At 36.9% G+C, this 23,544-nt stretch overlaps 1 protein-coding gene across 3 annotated transcripts in view; it reads left to right on the top strand.

Annotated features, from left to right (window-relative positions):
• LOC101160317 (ERC protein 2) overlaps positions 1-23,544 on the top strand; it is a 179,778-nt gene that overhangs the window by 117,915 nt on the left and 38,319 nt on the right. For all 3 annotated transcript variants that reach the window (XM_078950583.1, XM_078950584.1, XM_078950585.1), the window contains 3 exons: positions 4,659-4,806; positions 11,694-11,855; positions 17,544-17,606. In XM_078950583.1, the coding sequence (XP_078806709.1) occupies positions 4,659-4,806; positions 11,694-11,855; positions 17,544-17,570 (337 nt within the window). In that variant the 3' untranslated portion in view covers positions 17,571-17,606. The remainder of the gene's footprint in view (positions 1-4,658; positions 4,807-11,693; positions 11,856-17,543; positions 17,607-23,544) is intronic.

The raw sequence follows: 23,544 nt of genomic DNA on the forward strand, positions 1-23,544 counted from the left end.
CACTCTTCCCCTCTCTGTCTGGAATGCAGTGGTGGCCGTCTGGTCCTGCTCATCTCCGAGAGTAGTCAACCATCTCTCCTCATCCCTGCTCCCACTCTAAACATTTGGCTAGTTTTGGCAGATTTGTTGATTTTTGTCCCCTCATATTTTCCCTCTTGTTGCTGTAAAACTTATACATACTCTTTCAATTAGACTCCCACCACAGCCACCACCCACCAGTCAGAGCTCCAGTGTGGGAGTGGGGGTGAACAGAGTAAGTGGGTTGTATATTTTATTAGTGTAACGAAAACACACATAACCTGGTCCGGTTCTGTGAAAGCCATCTGCTGTCATGCATTCTTTTTGGGAATTTAGCTTGTAAAATGCTCTGTTCTTGTTCTGACTTTGCATGTTTTGCTGAATATGAACCTGTAAAAAACTGCATGGGGGTTTATCTTTAGTTGGTATGAATAAGGCTTGCGTTGTTTATTCAAATACATACAGCCCTATTTAGTTTGGGGCTGCTTAAAAGAGGAAGTTGGAAATACGCGCGTTTTGGAAGAAGCTGGAAGTTAGTTGGTCCAGTCTAAATCCAGCTAAAATCTGGCCTTCGTGAACTTTATCCAACCCATCTTCTTCCTTGAAATGTCACCGTCTTAGCTGGATTTGGAGAAAGCTTACCAAATGAAGCTTAAGCATGTGCTTTTTGTTCTAAAAAGGCATCTCTGCCTTTTGTTGTAAATAATACACTTTTCCAGGACCGTAAATAATAGTGTCACTTAACCATGTACCATTCTTATGTCTTCTGCTGGATCTCACCACAGGTCTCCTGTGCTGCCTTGTCAGGGGCCCCAAAGACTCATGCTGCACCTTCACAAACGCACAGCAAAGGAGCAGCCATAAAAAGCCAGACAAATGTTTCTGCAGATCTGGACAGTTAAATGCTGAAAGTAAATGATCAAAAACTATAGGATAATCAATTTAATGGACATTCTGGGAACAGGTTCGACTTGATTTTACTGAGATGTATATAAGAGAAAGCAAAAAAAATTGCAAATTTGAACACATGCACACAAACAAACGCAACATGTGTACAAGCTACACTTTCGAGGAGACAGTATTAATGGTTCCCTTGTGGATCTTGCAGACGCATCTGTTTTTATCCCTCTAACTCTCCACGCTCATAATTTCAAGAAAGTCATAACACAAATTCTAAACACATATCCCTCAACTATGACACTTTGGAATAACAACACAGAGTGGGCTAAGCTGATTTAGGGTGAGCTAGTGCTCTTAAATCTTTACTTTTGCTGTTTTCTTTTTAATGTCTTTCTCGTTTTTGTCCCATTTTCCCTATTGTGTAGCACAGGTGGCACTTAGTGGTCTGAAAAACATTTTTCCTCCTTTTTGTTTACTTCTAATCATTTATTGCCTCCGCTTACTCTCTCCTGTCCATTTTCATTCTGTAGTTTTTCTTCTTTATTCTGATAAATCTAACTAATGCTCACTCGTGCGGCCATCATCACCCCATGTCTCAGAAATCTTCTTGACCTTGCAGTCACCCATGCATCCTTAAACACCTTTTAAACATCACCCCTACCGCAACGATTCCTTCTTCACGCCCTCCTTCTCCTCCGATTTTGCTTTGGTGTGATGAAAAAAATTCTCTTTTCTTATCAATTTACTTTTGTTTTGTTTGTTTCCATTTATTTCTGTCCTTCCTTTTTATCTCCTCTCTGTCACATGCGTGCACACACCATCAAACACCTAAGCAGTCTCATCACTCAGTCGTGTACTTTCACCATCCGTCTTCTTCTTCTCTAAGATCTGAATGTCTCAATATGTCCCGAAGACGGTGGAGGTTCAATTGGAATCATATGTTTTAGCTGGACTGAGACCCCCCCCCTCCTTATAAATAAGATGTCATTTCAAACAGTGCTGTTCTGGAGAACCTTCCAAAGAGCTGAGAAGCTTCAAAAAAACTCAGCTGGCTCCACATCTGCAAGCATCAGGTTTGTCAAAGCAGGTAAATCATGAGGGGGATTTTTCAGTTGAGATTCAGCTGCAGGTGAAATTATTAGAGTTTAATAGGGATTTTTTTTAATTAATCGGAAATGTAATCTTATTCCAACTCCATACCCTATCTGCTGGCCATTACATTTATTATTTACATAAAACAAAGTATAAGGAAAGCAAAAGAAGAGAGGATGAAAGAAAAGAAAGTTCAGCCACTCAAGATCAGTAAGCAGATACGGCACATGCATTTATCTTTGTGAGTGGTGGTGGAAAGGAGAGCTGCATGTGTGTCTGACAGATGAATCCTGTCTGCCAGATTAATGTACTTTGCAAGTGTGTTCTACAACTAAGGCCAAATGGCCACTCAAATTAGATGTGATTAAATACTCCAGTGTGAGTCAGGTTCAAAGACTGTTTGTAATACTAATCAGCGCTTGCTCACACACATCCAAGCACCATTCAGACACAATCACTGTCTGAGGAAGTGGGAGCCAGCGTTTACTTGCAAACTAATCATAATAATGCCCCTTTTTATTGTTTTAGGAAGACATTGATCAGAAGAATGCTGCACAGCTTGGTAAGCATCCACAGAAAGATAGCGGTGTAATGTGGTGTGTTAATTTAGACTGGAGTTAATTTACTTTGCACTTGAGCATAAGCAGCTGCTTTGGTTCAAGGCATATGTTCGGTTGGACTCAAAAATCACATTTTTTGAAGCTGTTTTTGTTTGGAAATGCAGGTGAATCAGATGTAACAGCCGTATTTTTGTGTTTCACCTTCTTTTACCTCCTCGTAAAAGCTGTTGTTTGGAATCATTCAGAATGACGGAAATCTGTTGACTACTGCAAAGTCTAGTTGGTCAGACATTTGGCAGATCAGTCACAAAGCAGCTGTATTGTCGGCTGTGCACGTCTCTTTCTTTGCTGCCAATTGGGGGCAATGTTATGATCTGAAATAGCAAGTAATGTAATATCCTCTTTGTTGAATTACAGTGTTATTTTGACCTCAGACGATAAGACTGCCAAGCTGCATCTGTGTGAAGTTAATCTTTGAAAAAGTAAGAGATATAGCTGTGAGACATCTTGGATGTGATAAAGCGGTCTGGTGTAAAAATGTCCATCATGCAGGTATGTTGAGGCTGTGAATCTGACAGACTGCTTTTGAACTGCCACACATTGCCTGTATATGACTCTGTGCTTCATCTTTATATTTCATCCAGCAAAGATTAAAGTTAAGCAGTGGAAATAGTTTTGTGGTTTTTATTTGTCGTACAAACAAATCTTAAATCTGTTTACATTTAAAATATGATTTTTCATTTTTTTGATATTGCTGTTTTATTAAAGAGTTTAGTAATCAATGTGATCTAAAGCACTTGCTTTGGTCGAAGTCTTTTGTGGGTCCAAACATATTCCAATTACAAAAAGCATTCATTTGAATAAGGTATGGTTACATTGAAACCATCACATTTTCAACATACGCTCTGATTTCTGATTAACAGTGTGATTACCTGTTCCTTTCTTTGTCAGAGCCCACATGCACACCCCATACATGTACGCGCACACACAAGGAGAACATCTATTAGGAAGTACAGAAAAACACACATCACACGGACGTCTTATGAATTACTTTGAATCCAGATGCGACATGCAGATAGTTGCACTAAAAACACAAAACATCAAGTCCTGGGCCAACAGGACTTCACACTGAGTTCAGTATGTTTATCTTTGCAGTGCAGTGATTTCTACTGGGACTTAAATCATGCAACAAAAACACCACACTTCAGGTCAAGTTTTAATAGAAACCAAAGTTTAGTTTAAATGCACACCCTCCCACTCCTTTCCGCTACCACTTACCTCCCAATCCCACAGATCACTGCACAACACATACTTATGTTGTGTCAGTTGAAAGTCTGAACTTATGTTTATTCATCTTAAAATACCACGAGTGTAGGGATTTTGTAGTGATCAACCACACAAATAAACCAAATCCTAATACTTAATAAGGTTTCGCCAACTTTTTTTTGTGGCTACTTTTTTATCCAATCCTTAATTATACTTTTACTGTTGTAGCTAAAGCGGTGGAAATGGCCAAATGGCCATCTGTGAAAATGTTTCTGCTTCTAAGAGTGTTTACAAGAGTAAGTAGACAATGTGTTTGTTGCAGCTCTGGATTTACAACATCCTTCTTGATGGTTAGGATAGACATCAAAGATCCGCTCTGAAGACATGGTCTTCTCTTCAGAAGTTACGCAAGGCATGCACTCAGGTCATCTTGGGGTGAATTTATACATCTGGTTCTGTGTGTATGATGATGTGTTTCCGCTGCACCTGTAGACAGTCATTTGTTGCCACCCTGTCTGTTCACACACACACTCCTGTAACTAGCAGTGACAGAAGAAAGATGTCATTTCCTCCTCAGTCTGCCTCATCACTGACTGTGGGACTTTTACGTGCTCATGAGTCACAATGAGGTATCACCAGTAATGCACTTAGTGAACCACTTCAAAGATGTCTGCGTCTTTTCTCTGCATCCACTGTCTGAGTTTATGTCATAAGATGAGTTTCCGGCTTTAGCATTTTATTTAGAAAAAGCATTTCTTTTCTTTCCATAATATATTCACTTAACCAAGACTTTTCTTCTTGCCTTTCTTTTCAATTTCTCAGGCAACAGGCTTTGCTGGCAGCTATCAGTGAAAAAGATGCCAACATTGCCTTGTTGGAGTTGTCTTCTTCCAAGCGCAAGAAGGCCCAAGAAGAAGTGATGGCTTTGAAGCGGGAAAAAGACAGGCTCATGCACCAGCTCAAACAGCAGGTACATTTTCATGCATCAAGCGAGGTCCTTGATTGGGCTCATAAAGTGTGTCCCTTGGTTCCACATGTGAAGTAAAATGAGTCAAATTTGGGTTTTAAAATAGACTGTGATATAAACTTGATTGTAAAATTAGTTTAGTAGTAAATCCAGCTTGTTTCACTTACGGAAACTCGTGGAAGTGAAACTATTTAACAGCTTTTTTTTATGTTTTCATTTTTAATGCTTAATACCTTGTTCTACTGCTGTTACAAGACATTTTATAAATAAAGTTTAGTTGAAATTTGCAGCTCTCCACCTCTGAAACAATGACTGTGGTGAACATGAATCAAAGGCAACCTTGTTTTTCGGTCACAGTTGAGGACCAATTTTGTCGTTTGGTATCAAACTAGTCTGGGAAATTAAGACCTGATGCAAACAATCAGACTCTGCTTACATTACTGGAACCTCATGGTAAAACTTTTGAACTTTTAAAACCAGGAACAGATAAAGGTTAATTGAATGTGGTAGTTAACATAAAATACGTCTGACCCTCAAACAAAGTGTGTGTTGTGTCGTTTTGAGGTTAGTCACAGAGGTAGGAGCGGTCATTCCAAATCTCACAAGATAAACACATTAAAAAAGCTTTCTGATAGTCATGTTGGAGTCAGCATTATTACTGTAAATGTACTCTGACTTCACAGACATTACTGGGCATTTCCGTTAAACCATAACCAGGCAGTTATTTACTTATGGCGTTGACACTTGTACCTGCATACACAACCGGTTCCCATGCTACCCGGCTTCTCTGAATGACCCGGGGCTGAGGAAGGTATGTGGGTCATTAAGGTCTGCTGAGACCACATCAGTGACTGATCTAACATGAACGCTAACAGTAATGAGCCACCAGCAGGGAGCCATGTAGTCACTGGGGCTTCTGGGAAAGATTGTATGTTTTAAAAGTCAACAGATGCAGCACATGGTTGTGCATCTAGGTGTAAGCCTATTTTTGTGTCTCGTAAACAGTAAACAGTTCCTTGTGGGTGAAATTCCATTGGTGGAATTTCAAGGAAAGACTATTATATGTTTATCGTCTTTTGATTCGTCATGTTTTCCTGTTGGGCAACCAGCAGTTACAGTCCACCTGAGGATGTGATGAGCTTTAATTGCAACGATGTGGCTTGTGGGGTCTAAAACAGGGGATAAAAAAAAGAATCAACTTGCAAAAGAAGAGTATGATGCCAGTTTTTTTCTCTTTCTCTTTCTTGACAGACACTTGCTTGAAATGGTTTTGAGACATACTCGCAAGAGTAATCACCCACTCTTTTAATGCAATTTTGCTTTGGAAAACCAGTCTTAAAAATAATTTCCGGTAATGATAGGTCTTAATATTAGACTTTTAAAACTTCAAAACATTTCTATAAATAGATCTATTCAGTGAAATATTGTAAAAACCCTTTCCAGTGGTCTTCTAATTATGATTATGCAATTTTTAGGCAAAATCCTAAAACCTGTCATTTTCTTGGACAAAGTTTGTGCAGAGCAGCAGGAGCTCATCAGAGACTTGGCTTTGAATGGTTGGTGGGACTATTGGTGTGAAAGTAAGCCTTTGCTAACATCCCATCATCCCTTTGTTTACACTCTTTCCAGCTAGCTTACTGACCCTTACAACCATAAACTAACATTACTGGTGGAACAAAAATGGCGAGGTAATTTTAGGTTCTGCCCCAGCATTTTATATAAGTGTAGTTGTGGACTTTCTTTGCTCTTCATTATTTTATTTTCCAGCCATATTTATGCCGAATCGCTGCTGTTCTTTAGATCAATGGGTTATTGCATGGCCCAGTTTTCACCCATCTTTAACCTTTAGACAGATGGCCACATTTGCCCTGTCGAAAAGACTGTTGTGCCAAAGTCTTATGGTCAACTCGGTGACTGCAAGGTGCTAAAGTCATGTGGCTCCAAGACGTCCTAATCATCACACCTTCACTGGCAGCTAAACAGTGAGCTGTAGGTGTTGCAAAGCTTAGTTTATGCTTGGCAGTGGCCATTAAGTCCGAAAAATTCGACTATGGCCTTGCAAAAATCCTGTGAGTGTATTTTTTTTTTTTTTTTCTAGCTAGCCTTCTTTAAAGAACACTGCTTAAGACCTTTAATCCTGCTGTCATGGACTTTGACGTTTTATAAGCTCAGATAAATACTGCTAATCATCAGCCCTTAGTGAGGCAATCATCAAGTGTCGGAGTTGTAGGACTCCAATTGTAATTCTCTGAATGTTCCATGATCAGGAGACAATTCTTTTAAAGGCTGCTATGCACAGAAACTTGCTAAAATGGTGTGTTAATGTTTGCACGTATATGTTTTAAAGCAGGACATTTTATTTATAGAGAAAAATATGTGCAGGAAAAGATAAGGTCTTTCAAACCCTTATGCACGGCAACATTGTCCACAGGTAAATAATTTCATTTTTTTCCGAATAAAAATAATTCTACAATTACATATTTTCAAATGACATAACTCATGTTAGTATCAAGTAATAAAATAGATGTGTGAATGTATGAAGGACTTTTAGATATGAAAATAAAAATAAAAGTGAATAACATCCATTGGGCGACAGTGGCTCAGGCGGTTGAGCGGGTCGTCCAATGATCGAAGGGTCGGCGGTTCGATCCCCGCTCCCACCAGCCAAAAATGTCGTTGTGTCCTTGGGCAAGACACTTCACCCTCCTTGCCTCCAGTGTGGCTCCATTGGTGTGTGAATGTGTATGAATGCCCCGGTGTTGGCGAACTGGCAGCCACGCCTCTGTCACTCTGCCCCAGGGCAGCTGTGGCTACATCAGTAGCTTACCATCACCAAGTATGAATGAAGAGTGAATGAATAATGGACATAATGTAAGCGCTTTGAGTGTCTGGAAAAGCGCAGATAAATCCAATCCATTATTATTGAGGTTATATTTAAAAAATAAATAAATAAAACATTAAACATAGCTCATATTTGACAGAGACGCACAAACTTGTAGAATAAAGCTTTTGTTTTTCTGGGTCCAAGGATGAGTGTAAGCATGTAACAGCTGGTCATACAAATCTATTCGCCTGCTGCCCAATCCATCCTGTGGCCCTAAGACCTTCAACAACCATTGACACTCAGCTGATTGAGCCTAAATCCATCTTACGTAAGCAATATTTCTGTCATCTAATTAGAAAAAAAAAGATATACTGTGATTGGTCATGGTTGGATCAAAGTTTCAAGGATCATTTTGTCTATGTGATTCTTCTATTTTTGTATGAGTCCAAAGACTAATCCCACATCTACAAAGGATACAGAGAAGCATTCATTATAGTCAAAAACAGCTAATGAGTTGTTTCTGTAGAGAATGATGGTGCTTTTCCAGCTCTTTCTGTCATGTTGCAGCTGTGTAGAAGCCATTTCATTTAAACATTGTCATTTACTAATCTGATACACTGACATTCATCTAAGATTTGAATGTCAATCACAGGTTTTCAACTATATATGGAAAAGTAGGAAATCATCCAGGAAATGTTGAAGAAATATGGGACACTTAGGAGAAAAACAGATCTTGAGTTGACCTTTTTGACCACAACACATTATAATGTTATTAACATGTCTGTGTGTGCAAATACCTGTGTGTTTAGCTGAGAGTTTTTTTAAATGATTCGGTTCACTCCCTCATTATTGACAGTCATATATTTAGAGAAACACACAGACACACACATATGGGGTGCAGTGTTTAGTCTTCCTGAAGAGAGCATCCCATGTGGGAATTCTCTGAGTAGCTCACCACCTTGATGGATGAACACACAGCAGTGCGACTTTAAAGCGGGAAAAGATGGAACTGAAAATCGGAAATTTGTCTTTTACATTAACCACTTCACCCTTCTCGTCCTTCTTTTTAAGAATGCACTTGAGAATCCTTCCTCTGAGTGAGAACAGGTTACAAGCTTGATGGAGCTGAGTCACCACTGTACTCTGGTTTTAGGCTAGCACAGTGCACGCAGATGCTCCAATTCCTGAGACTTGATTATAGAAGTGTGTACAAGTGTTGCACACCCTCTCTGCAGCTGCTGCTTATTTAGGGTCTTTCTTCTAAGTTTCCTGTGTCTATACGTGTTAATGGTGCTCCCCTCTAATCAGGGTGGCTTTGTGATTTTCAGGGAACTTGTGTTGAAGGTTGTGGTGCAGCTGTGAGCACAACATTCAAGTCTGCCTTTTATTTCAGGACCGCACATTGTTACACATGCAGACAAAAACAGCTCAGCCTTATGGTCTGCTTTTCTTAATGTTGCCAATAAAACACTCACTCACCTTATGTTGTCCACCCTCATTTCAAAACACTTGTCTCTATTGGTCTGTCTGTGATCTACAAGCAGGCTTTTAAACAAGCTGTTTACTCTGCAAAGCTACAAATTAACGCTATTTAAAACACACAGTCAACCTCATAGGCATTTTACATGCAAAAACTTTTTTACACATGCATTCAGAAATAAGGTCTCTAGGATGTGTGTGGCTCTGTATCTCTGTATACATGTCTTTCCGTGTTTGAATAAACTTAATGACAAAATGTGGCCTGTCTTGACCACACAACTAGGCTCCTCTGCAAGTGATTAATCATTCTGTTCATCTGTGTTTTTGTCCCAGGTCATAAAAATATTAACTATGAGTAATTACACAATCACCTACAACCTTAAGCATAAATTAAGCTACCACATATGGTTGAGTTTGTGCTTAAACAGACTGTGTTTCTTGTTATTTTACAAGCAAAATGTAGACATTTAATCTCTGTAACTGTATATATATATTTTTTTAAAGCCTTCAACAGCACACATGCTTAAAGGTCCATTTTGATGAAAATCATGTTTTTTGCATTTTTAACATGTTCTTGCAGCCTTTTTCTGATGGAGGACATTTAACCCTTGTGCTATCTTAGATGACCCCATCCTTGCATTGACGTGTTCTCCCTACCATGACAAAGGTGGATAAAGGTGGAAAGATTTCATGTAATCCATGGACACCAGTGAAGATCACAAATCATTGAAGAAAAAAGGTTCAGCGCACTGTCTAGTGGGTCAAGATGACTCAACTCCCAATGTTAAAGTGCCTAGGATAGCACAAGGGATATATAAATAAAATTAAGCTCAAAATTTTAGTTCTCAGTATTTCTTCATTCAAAATGTTGTAAATCAGGAGCACACATAAAATGTTGTTTTAGAACATCCATTCTAATGCATCCTTGCAGACAAATAGATCCATGTATGTCTTCATTTTTCCTATCTGGCTTAAAACTGTATGTCTGGACAGCTCCAATATTTCTTGCCATTTTTGTTACACCAATAATGTCAGGTTGTGGTTGTGAGGGGCTGTTAGCTAGCAGGAGAGCATGTGAACAAGTAGATGTCGGGAAGTGGGGGCGGGCTTACTCTACGCCAACAGTCCCGCCCACAACTCAGGGGCAATTTTCTAATGAAGTATTGCCACTATTTGCTGCTCTATTCTAGAAAAGAACACAGTTTTTTTAAGTTGTGTTAATCTTATTTCAATGTATAACTATTGTGTTGTGAAATAAAAATTAAAAAGGTTCATCTTTTTACTTTCATTAATGTTTTATTTGAACTCAGCTGAAAACACATTTATATTGCTCTTCGTGTTCGTGTACACAGCACGCACCAGTATCTGCTGTGATGTCATCAATGTGCAACTTTGGAGATTTAACAGAATTAACCCAAAACACTTTTAAAGAGTTCAAAAGATGATTGGAGTGGGACTTTAAACTTACTTTGCACTGTAGAGATATCATTGGCTCCATTCTTTATCATTGATAAATGATAATGACAGGCGTTGTATCTGTTAAAGAGAGGCCAGCCTAACTCTGTCTCACCTGCTAATGTCAGTGCCAGAAGTCACGAGCATATCTACACCTTACCCTAACTTTTTTCAGCCCCATCCCAACCACCCTACCTTATCCAAGCCACTCCTCTCCAATTTAAACTAATTGCTAACCTCTTTAATAGCAACCACATCCTCTCCTGTGATCCTGCCTAGCTCGTTTCCCCACTCATTAGGCTTGAGCTTCTTATCTTCACACCAATGTCCCAAGGCTGCTAACTACTCTTAACACCATTCCTCTGCCTCTCTCCATCTTTTCAGTCAAACTTTTTGCCTCTTCCTGCTTAGGCTGTCTCTCATTTAACGGAGGAGAGCAACAGTGGCTTTTTGGATAAGAAATGTCTGCCTGTCTTTCTTTGGACACCCCCCCCCCCTCCCCCGCCGCATCCAATCCCTCCTCCCACTCTGCAATCATAAATGCCCTCAGGGGAAATATGAACAGTTAGGGAAATGATATCTGCACAGATGGCCTTGCTCCAACAAGACTGAGAGCTAATGTTTGTCAGCCTACACTATTATCACCATCTGTAGCAATGATGTTGGCAGGATGACAGGCATTTCTATTCTCACAAATACACAGATGTAAACTTAAAGTGTTCATAATCTCACTTACTCATTTAAAGGCCTCTAGAAACATATTCAAGTGTAATTTTAATCAGTATCATCAAAAACAAGTTTACTTCATGTTTACCAGAATGCCTGTGGCCTTGGGCTGCACAAATCTCACTGAGTTTAGGAAAATTTACAGCCAATTAAAATAATCATCTGCAACATTAATGACATTTGACAGGCTTACAACATTTTAATCAGACACTTAAACCAACACACCTTAGGAACTGTCAAAATCTGTTAGCAGGGTGTTTTTATCAATTGTAACAGCTTTTAACATATTTCTCCTGATCCAAAGTTTCCTCAACTAGTTCATTTTTAAATATTGTGACATGGCTTGGTGTGTTTGTATTATAATTGCGTTTCCCTTAATGCTAATGTTTATTTTTTGTCCTTCCAGACTCAGAGTAGAATGAAGCTGATGGCAGATAATTATGAGGAGGATTATATCCATCCACAACATCATCCTCATCATTTGCACCACTTGCATCCAACAAATGTGCATCACCGAAGCCTGCCAAGGGCAGCACCCCATGCCAACCACCGCCCCCCTATGGATCAGGTCTGTACAAACTTGCAAGAACACTTTAAGGCCACATCATTACGTGTGTAGCAGAGAGCACAGTAAAAAATGCATGATGTAGGTGATCACTTCTTTTTTCTTCTTCAACCTCTTTTGTGCATTCATAGTGAAATTAGAACAAGAAAAATTGTGTTTTTGGTGTTTTTAAAATGTTTTACAAAACATTTTCTCATGATGGAGGACATATGAAACAAAACAATTAAGCTTAATATTGCACTTCTGAGTGTTTCTATTTTCAAAATGTTGTAAATCCAGAGCAGGTAAAAAAAAAAGAAAGCTTGTGGCTGCAATGTACTAACTACAATCGGCAGGCCTCGAGCTCCCTTGTCCACCCGATTCATCCACCTGTAGACAACTAGGTACTTCTTAATTTCAGTTTCAGTTTTTTTGGTGTAATGTTGTACTTTGTATTGATTTTAACAATATTATCAGATTTTTTTTTTCCCCACAATCTCTAAATGGAGACCTTTTGGTAAACTTTTGTTAGCTTTAAAAATTATTTGTGCACAAAGCTTTTTATTTTCAATAGCTCTTCTTCAATAATGACATCCCATTGGCTCTGTTTCCCTTTTCAAAGCAGTTGGGAGTATAAAGTTATTATGCACTGGGTCCTTTCACACAACACATCACAGAGCAAAAAGTGGCAAAGAAGTAGTATCAGAGGTGCTTATTTTCATGACCCTTCATCTTTGGTAATAAATGATTGACAAATCTGGTGAGACAAAATGCTTATTGTTTTTGGAATTTGTTAAACGAAGACCATAGGTTTCCCCTTATTCAAACTCATTTCAATTTCTGTTTTCATGGGTTGAAAACACCGAAGTGGCAGTTAAAACAGGAAGTACTACAGTAGAATTCCCCCAAGGACAGCAGTTGGACAGAGCTTGTTTACACAAGTTGACATGTTTAAGGCTTAGAATTTTTAAAATCCTTTTAAAGCTATAACTTCATAATTGTCATTTCCACCATGAGTCAGTTGCGGTCTGATTTGACAGAACCAGATTTCCTGTCTCCCTTCCCTGTCTCCTCTCCCTCAAACACCAAAACTTTCTGCCAAGTTTGAGTTTTCATATCATTTAGATCAGAAGCCTGAAGGAAAAACCTGCCAAATGAGGAATTTTGATTGATGGCATTTATATGTGAGACTAGTTTATATCTATCATTCAAGTCTCGCTAATACTTTTGAGTGTATTATCCTCATTGGCCTTAGGTGATGTCAGATGTGCCTAATGACAGCAAAAAGAGAACAAACAGTTGTTGTTCTCAACACAGCAAGTGCATTGTGTGAGCCATCAAATGAGCACAAGCATGTGCTTGCCCTTATGTCTGCAGATGCGTATGAAGATGCGTATGTGTTTATACTGCGGACACAAATGAATGTGCTTACGGCAGACAGCCATCTTCAAAGAAAAACAGAAAAGACTGCGCTGTCTCTTTGATGAGCTAATGTCATCAAAGCTTTTTGTGATCTGAATGTAATTCAAACTCATCATGGCTCTGTTGTTGTAACTGGAGGCCTTCCAAACCATGAAAACCTGTATACGTCTAATAGGCTTTCTGTTTGGCTTGAGTTTGGATACCTGGGGATTTCCAACTCAATATACATTTTGATAACTGCTTGATGATTGTGAAAACAATATTTAAAAATGACTTTTGTGTGTTTGCAAACTTCAAAAGAACATCAGAAAATTGTCAAAATAAGTGTAAGAGGGAGCCCCGGATCTCTTTGGTTGGATGGATTGAAAAGCCATGCATACGTAAACATACTTTAGGATTATGCATGAACACGGGTTGCTGGTTTCAATAATTCCACACCTTGCATGCCTTAAGAAAACCTCCTTTTGATTATTCAAAGAATGTATAGACCCATGCTTGATTCAGTCTTTTTAGTCAAAGAAAGATACATCAAATTTGGGTGCATTAGGGTGCAAAATGGGAATGTAAAAAAAGAACAGTGATAATGATCCTGGAAACCACCTCGTGATTTCAAACAGAACACTATCACGTTCTGACATGCAGTGTTTTTCTGTAATTAAAATCTGATGTACCTCAGTAAAATATCAAGCTTTTTTTGTAATGCATTCTTTATTTATTTATTGAATTTTTTAAGACTTTTGTCTGGCTAACGCAGCTTTAGCAAACATTTATCCGGCGCAACCTTCGAGGTTCAAAATTAAGAGCAACGTGGGTTTAAATGTCTTGCACAAACAATGTCTGTCAAACCTGAAAGTGGGTCCTCTTCATCACTCAACTGCAAGACAGCTGATCAACCTTTTGAGCACCATCCACTATTGTAGGGGTGTAACGATCGATTAACCGATGATTTGATTTATATTTCTGTAATCCAACCAATTCTTCTTTGGTAAATTGTTAATTGAATCGAATCGAATTGACCTATACCATTATATAATTGTCTCAAAATGAAATAAATCTATTTTAATTGATATTGTAAGAATATCTTTTGTATTGAGGCATGGTAGGTTTATTTTACAATAATGTGAAAATGAATAAGTTCCATGACAGCAGACAACACACATGCGATGCCAGCATAAAATGATCAAGCCGCCATCATGTGTGGAAAAACTTTGAATATAGCAAAGACGTGTGACCTTACAGTGTTGTATAAAGTTCTAATAATCTTCCATTTGTATTATTTTGATGTGGAAAAACAACAGTTGGCTGAACTTTATGAAACTAAAATGTAAATGGATTTGCAGCTAATTATTGTCTACTTGTTTGTTTGTACACATATTTACACTTAATTTACATTTGATATATTTACATTGAATTTACACTTGATTATCTTGCAAGAAATACAAGGAATTTGGAAAACCTCACCTGCACTGTTCAAGATATTTATCTCTGAGTGACACTAGTTTAATTTTTGACTAAATTTTTCCTGTATCGATTGACTATTAATCTTATTAGCAGCTACAAATCATAATATTATTAAATTAGTTGTGAATATGAATTGTTAAACTTCTAACTACTTCAAATTATTTGGAAGGGGCTCTGTTCTAAAGGTCATGTATATGATTAATAAAAATAATACAATATCAGTATAATAGACATAACACTGTTTTAAAAAGTCTTCATAGCAAAAACTGATCAAGTATCAAAAGTTAAAATATGTGCAAAATTGTGTTACATTAGGAAAAATCATGAAAATGCATCAGATCTTCTGACAAAGTTCACCTTTTGAAGTTCGGTGACACGTGGATTCTTGTCATGGCTAGTGTGTGATACTGATGTTTTCAAGAGGGAACCATTTTAGACAATTAATGCTAAAAGATTAGAAGAGGTAATCACACACTTTTGTAACTTCTATGACTAGTGCATGGTTATGCTGGACAGCCTACTCAAGTTCCTTTCTGCAACTAGCAAATATGTAAACCAAAATTATTTCAACATATTTTATTTAGTAAATATTTCTTTCTGTTAATCCGGATAAGTATGTACAGTTCAATTAGAAAAACATTGCAAAAAATTGTGAAGTTGAGATAGAAACGTTCAGAGCAGGACATTACTTCTTTCTACATTTGGAAATTTCTAGTCTCCAATATGAAAGCATTGCAGTGCTGTGAAGTGCCCTTGATTGTTATCTTTTATGATCTAAACAAGTTTACTGGAATACAGACATTTCTCCATTATAATGAAAAACTAAAATGAGATAAATATGTGTTGCCGTTTTTCTTGTTATTGTAGTAACTGTAAAACAAGTCATTACAGTGGAAAATATATTATTAAAAAAATCAACAAATTCTCTAAAACTGTATTTTTTGCTGTTCAATGAAAAGCAGATCATTCTTCATCTGTATTTTTGTTTTTTGTTGGCTCTCAGTTGGCATCATTACATCAGGCATAGAATGCCGTTGCAACTTCTCCTGCTTTTAAATGACTTATTTTAAGAGTCCACTGTGGAACAGACCACCATGCTTTGTAAACTTGGTTAAAACTTTAAGTGGTTGCATGACGAACCACTTTCAGCACCTGAGCCTTAAGTACACGGTGGAATGACAGCAATGTGTATCTCTGGGCTTCGTTTGTCAACCCCTGAACTCATTCCAACACCACAAGGAAGAAGCAGCTGACATACTACAACATAGAGCCAGTGAAAGAAATAACAGAGCCACTGGTATTTCATATTAGAAAAGGTGAGGCAGGCATTAACACAGTTGATAATCCTGACCTTACCACAATGCTGAAAACACTAAAACCCTCACACAAAGAGCATAACTGAAAATGTCTTTAGTTCCCAGCTTGTCTTAAGTGTTGGTTTGGCTGGTCCCTTCTGGTGTTTCAGGCTGTTGAGTTTAAAAAAAAAATAGACTATTAAAAATTTTGAATGCACGTGCTCACCAAACACAGTTACTTGGTGAATGATAGATAGATAGATAGATAGATAGATAGATAGATAGATAGATAGATAGATAGATAGATAGATAGATAGATAGATAGATAGATAGATAGATAGATAGATAGATAGATAGATAGATAGATAGATAGATAGATAGATAGATAGATAGATAGATAGATAGATAGATAGATAGATAGATAGATAGATTAGGGGCGTTGTGTGTGTAATGAGTGTGTAATAAGTATAAATACTTTCCCTTAATTCCAAGCCTTATTTGTATGAGAACAACCCTCTGTCAGTGTTTTTAGTTATAATAACTTCCTCCTTTTCTGTTCTTAATGAGTCACCAAACTAATAATTTAAATTATACCACACCTGGGATTGTTCATTTACCAAATTTAAAGCTCGTTAGTGCAATCCCTTTTTTGGTTTTCTGTCAGTGCAGCTGATTGCATAGTTACAGTCCTGATAGGCAACCCTTTTGAGTTGTCTGGAAAAATTTGACCACAGCATTGTTTGCCAGCCGCCACAGAAATCAGACAGAGGAAATTGTTCTTTGTCTCCTTAACCAATTGTTATTGCTAACACATTAACTTATAGTTCCTGCTAAGTGTTATCTTTAACTACCAAACCAATATGTTCAATGTTCCTTATACTCAATCACAACACAAATCTCTTCACTGTGGCCTGGTTCATAACCCAGCAGCTAAGCTCATTTTACAGTTTGGAATAACAGCATTAAACAATATGAAGATGTAGTAATCAGTCATCCAGTAGATAAGATAAAGATACTTTATTGATCCCAGCTTGGGAAATTCAGTAAATGTTGGTCCAGGTTTTAACTGATTGACAACTTTATTTATCTATTTTTTTCAGATGCAACAACCTTTTTGTTTGCATTTCAAATCAAATGTAGGATATGTAAAGGAAAAAAAAACACATTCTGTTGTTCAGTAAAGCATTTCTTAATTTCCATATAATTAAACAGAAAAATATTCTGCGGTGCCATACCAGACTTTTTCATAAAATAGCACTAATTACATTATTTACCTGAGGCAGAAGGCAGAAGGTTAACTGTTATGATCAGTGACAGACTTGGTAAACTGAGAATCAAGAGGATTTGATGGATTGGGCCTTGAGCATTTTTTTATTGCTACAACTGAGCTTTTTTGTGATGGCTACACCTTATAGTTCTCACCTCTTTTATGAAATCTGTCCTGCCACAAAAAGTTTTTTTTGGATAAAATGCCCCAAATGGGCATGCTTGTGGTTATTGATTGAATAATGATTGTTATAATTTGTATTTGCAGGATGATGAAGAAGGAATTTGGGCATGATGGTGATTACAATGAAAGCAGGACTACGAGAATACAGTAAGTTTCTAATGTAAAGGTATTTAAAAGAAAAAATATCAATTTTAATAGTCTTTTCTGGTTATACCACAAAAAGCCCAGCTTTGACAGGGATTAGTGTAACACAATCTAAACCATTTTACGCAAATGAGTGAACTTCAGAAGACTGAAAAGTATCATTTAATCCAGAGGTTTATGAGAGTTTTCCATAAGGTGACTCTGGTGGTTGCGCAGCATATGGCACATGAACTTTATGGTTACATAGGTAACTGTGTGGTTAGACGTGTACACATTCTGCTCCCTAAGGCAAGCAGAAAAGAACTCATAGGTGATAAAAACGACACAGTGAGAAAAAACAGAGGTGGATGAGTCTGGGTCTCTGCATGGCACTTTTCAGACATAGTAAAATTTGACCACATAGCTCCACCCTGTTGTGTGCCATTCTGTGGAGAAGTCATTACAATATAACATTGAACAGTCATGGTATGTGTGTATGTGTGTGTGTGTGTGTGTTTCTCTGAAAATGCATAAAATGGAGAATTCTGAGTTATAAAGAACAGTTTCTGTTTTGGTGGTTTTATATTGAAGCCCCCTGCTGAATCTGAATACCTCTGAACAGAGGCTTCTAGAAAGCAAGCTGCACTGCTAGTGTTATGGTTTTCCTTAAGCTTATGAGCAGCAGTGGCAGTTCTAGCTTGAAAGTCACCTTGGTTAAACCTTAAACACGGCACTATTTCATAGAAGTTTCTATCTAAGAAAACCTTTGATTCTGTGAGGAGACAGTTAGGTCGTATTGTGTGCTCTGCAACAGAAAACCTACATTTTTTACATTTATTTTTCTTATTTTGTGTGTGCGTGTGATTGTGTGTTTGTCTGTGTGCAAATATGTTTATTTTGCACACAGGACATAATTGGCGATATCAGAGACCGAAGACACTTCAAAAATTCTTATAAATGTCTCTAAATGTACTGACAGACATTAAATGAGTTTAAAATAATTGTTTATTTATAAATACATTTAACATTAAGCTACACCTATTAATCATTTCACTGAAGTCAGAATTAGTTGAGACCAACTTGATCAAGTACAATAAAAAAATATAAAAACTTCATCCCCTCAATAAAAAAAACAAAAAAAAAACAACATTGGATTTAACTGAGCTGATTAATTTGATGTTGTATTGATGTTGTAAGTTTTGAAAGAAATGTGTTACTAAAATGTTTTTTAGTAATACTTATTAAATAAATAACAAATTAGTAAAACTATACTTATAAGTATAGTTTTACTACTTTAATACATATATCCTGATATGAATAATACAGCTTTGGACACACCTTTATGCTGGCCATGTTTCTCTTTTTTTCCCCTTTCACTTAAAGTAAGCTTCTAATACGTTAGTGGTTTTTGTTTTGTTTTCGTAACATTAACCACAGTCCATACACTACCTTTTCTTCTTACTAATGTTATCTCTGGGTCTACCTGTAAATTAAACAAGTAAAACCAAAATATTATAAAAAATTTGGCCAAAAAACAGGTTTATTATAAGTATATATTTATGAATAAAAAAAAAAAATCCTAAATAAGTAAATAATTCTGAATGAAATTACTTGCACATTACTTAGCCACCCTGAACGACTGCCCACAATCTGCTTGAGACTGTAATAGGAATGACATGAAGACATGAAGAGACAGATACAAACGGCTGAAAGTATGAGGGGGGGGAAAAACCCACATATATTCCAAGAAAAAAAAAAAATACAGTCTGAAACACATGTGTAATGAGTTTTGCAACAATGATGGTTTCTTCTGCTCCTATCGAGGCTTCTTGTAGAAAACTCTATGATTATTTGGCTAACAGCACCAAGACAGAGAATGTAAATGTGTTTGTTTAAACCAAAATAAAATGCTTTCTAAAACACAAAAGCAAGGCAGATAATAAATATTTGTGTTATTTTCTAGCTTTAGACCAAGTAACCGCTTTGTTAGACATGCAACCTGCACTCACTGGTACAACTGTCCTGCCAGTGTCATCAGCGCAGAAGATCTGAAAGCATTCTGGGCCCATAAATGAAAGAGGAAAGAAAGCAAATCTGGTTATTATAAAGTCTACTGTTGAGTGCTCTTTAATCCCTGCTGTCTGCTGTATATGTTTATAAATGTAAAATCAAGCAAGCGACGGTGCCAATCCTAAACTCCCCAAATCCCCCAATTTCTCTGGAGCATGTGTAAATTCAGTGGGTGCGGTTCTCTCTAACATCTGCAATGTGGAGCAGCTCTGCACAGATTAGATCCATGCACAGATTCTCCTCTAACAAGTACAGATCGAAATTGTCCAAGGAGGACACAAGATTTTCTGATGTCTGTGGTGTTTTGGGTCATTCCTTTGTTTTTTCCATGACTGATCCAGATTACATTAATTTGAGTTTTTATTTTTTGAGCTACATCTGTTGGTTTTAGTGACTTTTGCATCATTTGAAATTGCTAATATACTTTCACCAACTGAGTTTGTGACTGACGAGATCTTACTGTAGGTACATTTGCATAGTGGATATTAAAGTCAACATCTTGAGTAGTAACACTTTACAACAGCCCTCTCTTCATAAGTGAGCATTTTTTTTATTTAAAGTCCCATTCTAATCATCTTTTGATCTATTGTAAAGTGTTAATTATGATTATAAATTGCTTAATTTTTGGCAAAATCAAAAAACTCGTGTCACTTTCTGGCTAATTGTTTCACCGGAGAAGCGGAAGTTCATCTGAAACTCGCCTCTGAGTTGTGGATGGGAGCTCGTGTTTTCCCGTTGTAGCTTCTACGTCACACCAAGTTAGTTTTTGATTCACAAGGATTCGAATAAGACTTTAAAGTTTATTTATTTATTATGTATTTAAAGAGGAGACACTGCACAAAAGAACATTGATCTTGAAACACCAAAACATGTATTTTGCAGTGTTATGCAATTTTTTTCTAATTTCTGCTTGTAGTCCTTACAAAAGTAAGAACAGGAAAGTAAGAACAAGTCAACGAAAAATATTTTACATTGTTGAATTGTTAAAGAAAAACTCAGAAATGCAATTTTACTCATAATTTCCATTATGAGATGAATGCTACATGAACATGTTAAAAAAAAAAAAAAAGACAATTTTCATTGTAGTGGAGTACTAGAAGATAGAAAGCTGAAAAAGAACACATTTTGAGTTTATCTTTTCCCTTCTTCATTTTGTTTTGGTGTGTTGATTGTTAGTCCAATAATTTCATTCTAGGAATTTACAGTCCAATAGTGTGTGCATTAGCAATTAGTTTGCTTTCTTTTCCGTCTAAATGGAAATCTCTTGAGTGTTCATCTATAATGTTTCTGTGTGCGTTTGCGACCGTGTGTGCCTGTGTTCAAAAGAGAGCTGCAAAACTATACTGCACTACAGCAGCCCACATAACCTAACTTAATCCAGTCCATGTGTGCTGAGAATGCAGCAGTGTCAGGATTCACTGTAATGAAACAGACCACACTGCCCCCTTTCTCTCTCTTCCCATCCCTCCATCTTTTTCCATTGCTTCTCGTCCTGCCATTTCTTTTCAGAGTTTAGCTTTGCTCTCTACTGACTCGTATTATTTAAGGTTAATGCAAGCTTGTGTTGGTGAGCAGACTACAAGTGAAGTACCATCAATGTAATATCATAATGGACATTTGAATTTATGTGGTATTTGTGTCAAGAGTTCTTATCCCAGTCTAATATAATAATCCTACCGCATTAGCCTTCAGTGTAAAGTGGTGTTGTGGCTAGAGATATCAGTGCTACTCATCTATCCACTCCTGTAATGCTGGTAGTCCTCTATTTAAGTGCAGCTCTCCGATATTAGCCATCTTTTATGGCAGAACAGATGGAAGCCATTCAGCAATATATAGCTACAGTACAATATGGCCAAACCTAAAGCCCATTTCCTGTCCCCAAGTGATCCCTCGCTAATGTGACCAAACCAACATGACAACTCAGATAGAAAAATAAAAAAAAAGAGAAATTAATTGGTGTCTCTTATGGACAACCTGGAGGCCCACTGTGACACTACTATTTAAGTTCCTGGCAAAACTAAGTGGTAAGTTGAATTTCTAAACATCCAGGTGTGGATTTGAACTATTTAACCACGGTTCTATCTTTGAGAATACTTCTCCCTGATTGGTTCTCTGAGCTGTTTATGTTCTGCTGTTGATTACAGACATTTTGTTTACCCTTAGGCCTCTTAGAACCCCTCTAATGAAATAAGAATGTCGTTTTTTCACGGAGAGAACAGGAGATGGGGGTTGGAGGGAAAGATAAATCAGAGCTCAGGGCCAAAGAGTCAAAGTGAGTACAGAGAAGATACTTTACTGAGACTAACTTTTGTCTTTTTGTGTCAGGAAAAAACCTTGACGCTTTACAAACAAGAAAAGAAATGTAGTTCGGTGTGAATGCAGAAATGGAGGTTTGGAGGGAAAGAGACAGTTGTAATCGAGCTGAGGGCAAGCATGCTCCAATTAAAATATGTTTATAAGTTAGATTTATGGAAAGAAAGAACGTTTCTTGTGATCTTCTTGTAGATTCTTGTTGTTTTGGATCTGTTACAGAAATGTTGCATCAGAAGCTGGGAATTGTTAATATTTAAGTAAGTGTCTTGCTTTATTTTGGACAAATTTTTCAAGGATAGGAGAGTCTTTTTTTACATTTTAACATTTTAAATTGGGCTCTAAACTGTACATTTCTCCATGGACCCAAATCAAACTTTAAATGTGTGTTTGTGCAATTGTATTGCTAACACTCAGTCAAATTATGACTGTTGTCTTACTTTTATTTAAGATAAGTTTCGTAAAAATTCTTACAGCTCTTCAGTTAATTTTGTGTTATGTAATTACACTTTTTTTCTTTAAATTACTCTAAGAGCTGCCACACTGTTGTTGCTCCAAGGCAATAATCTTAGGTTTACTTTTTGATACAAAAGCTTCACACAGACTTGCAGTATGTTCTGTATGAATTACTTGAAGTAATATCTGTGCTGAGTAGTAACACTTTGCAAGTGCTTCTCAAGTGCTGTCAAGAGCCCATTAACAGTACTATGTTAAAAAAGTATTTTTTAAAAAAGTTTTAAAATATAAAATTACATTAAGGTTTCCTCTTGTAGAAAACAGTCTGCATTAGCTAAAGCTGCAGTGTATCATTGAATATTGTTAAATCCACAAAATGAACAGCAGACGCTCCACACAATATTTTTTTTCTGACCAAAAATATGATTATGTAAATAAAATTACTTTTAAATTCTGTTAAAAAGTTATCTTATATATTTTAAAATCTTTTCATTTTTTTTTATTTTTCTGCTTTTATATGGATCTTAGTTTTTATGGTAGGGGGGTTGACAATAGATTTTATTCAATACCATTAATGTTAAAGTAAACATAAATGTTTTATTTAAAGAAAAAAGGTGTCAGATAAGGCCGAGCAGGGAAACCAAAAAAAAAAAAAAAAAAAAAAAAAAAAAAAATGCCGGTGTAAACAGGCAGAAAGGGAAGCAAACAGTATGGACCAGCACCAGAGGAAGGCAGTGATAAGACATATATACTGACAGACTGATGAGACACAGGTGTAAACGATCAGAGGAGATTGGAACAAGGGAAGTAAAACTCAAAACTTGTGTCAGAATTCCCACCCTAAGGATATAGTGCGGCACTAGATAGCGCACGGAATTTTAAAAGCAATTCGGACACCATCCTCACTACTACTTTTTTTTTTTTGTACAGCAGACATGACGTCATCGATTTCATGAAATTCAAATCTAATGAATATCAGCGTTTTGCAACGATTATTTATGAGTCCACTGTCTTCTGAAGATAAAAACGGGGATGATTTATTTAAAAAAATATATAAGTACATTTTTTTGGCAAAAATTGTCACAAACTGGTCTATGTTCACTGATCTAGTGAGCATCAATGCAAA

Source organism: Oryzias latipes, chromosome 7, assembly GCF_053564925.1.
Source record: "Oryzias latipes strain Hd-rR chromosome 7, Olatipes_Hd-rR_3.1".
NCBI classification, from domain to species: domain Eukaryota; kingdom Metazoa; phylum Chordata; class Actinopteri; order Beloniformes; family Adrianichthyidae; genus Oryzias; species Oryzias latipes.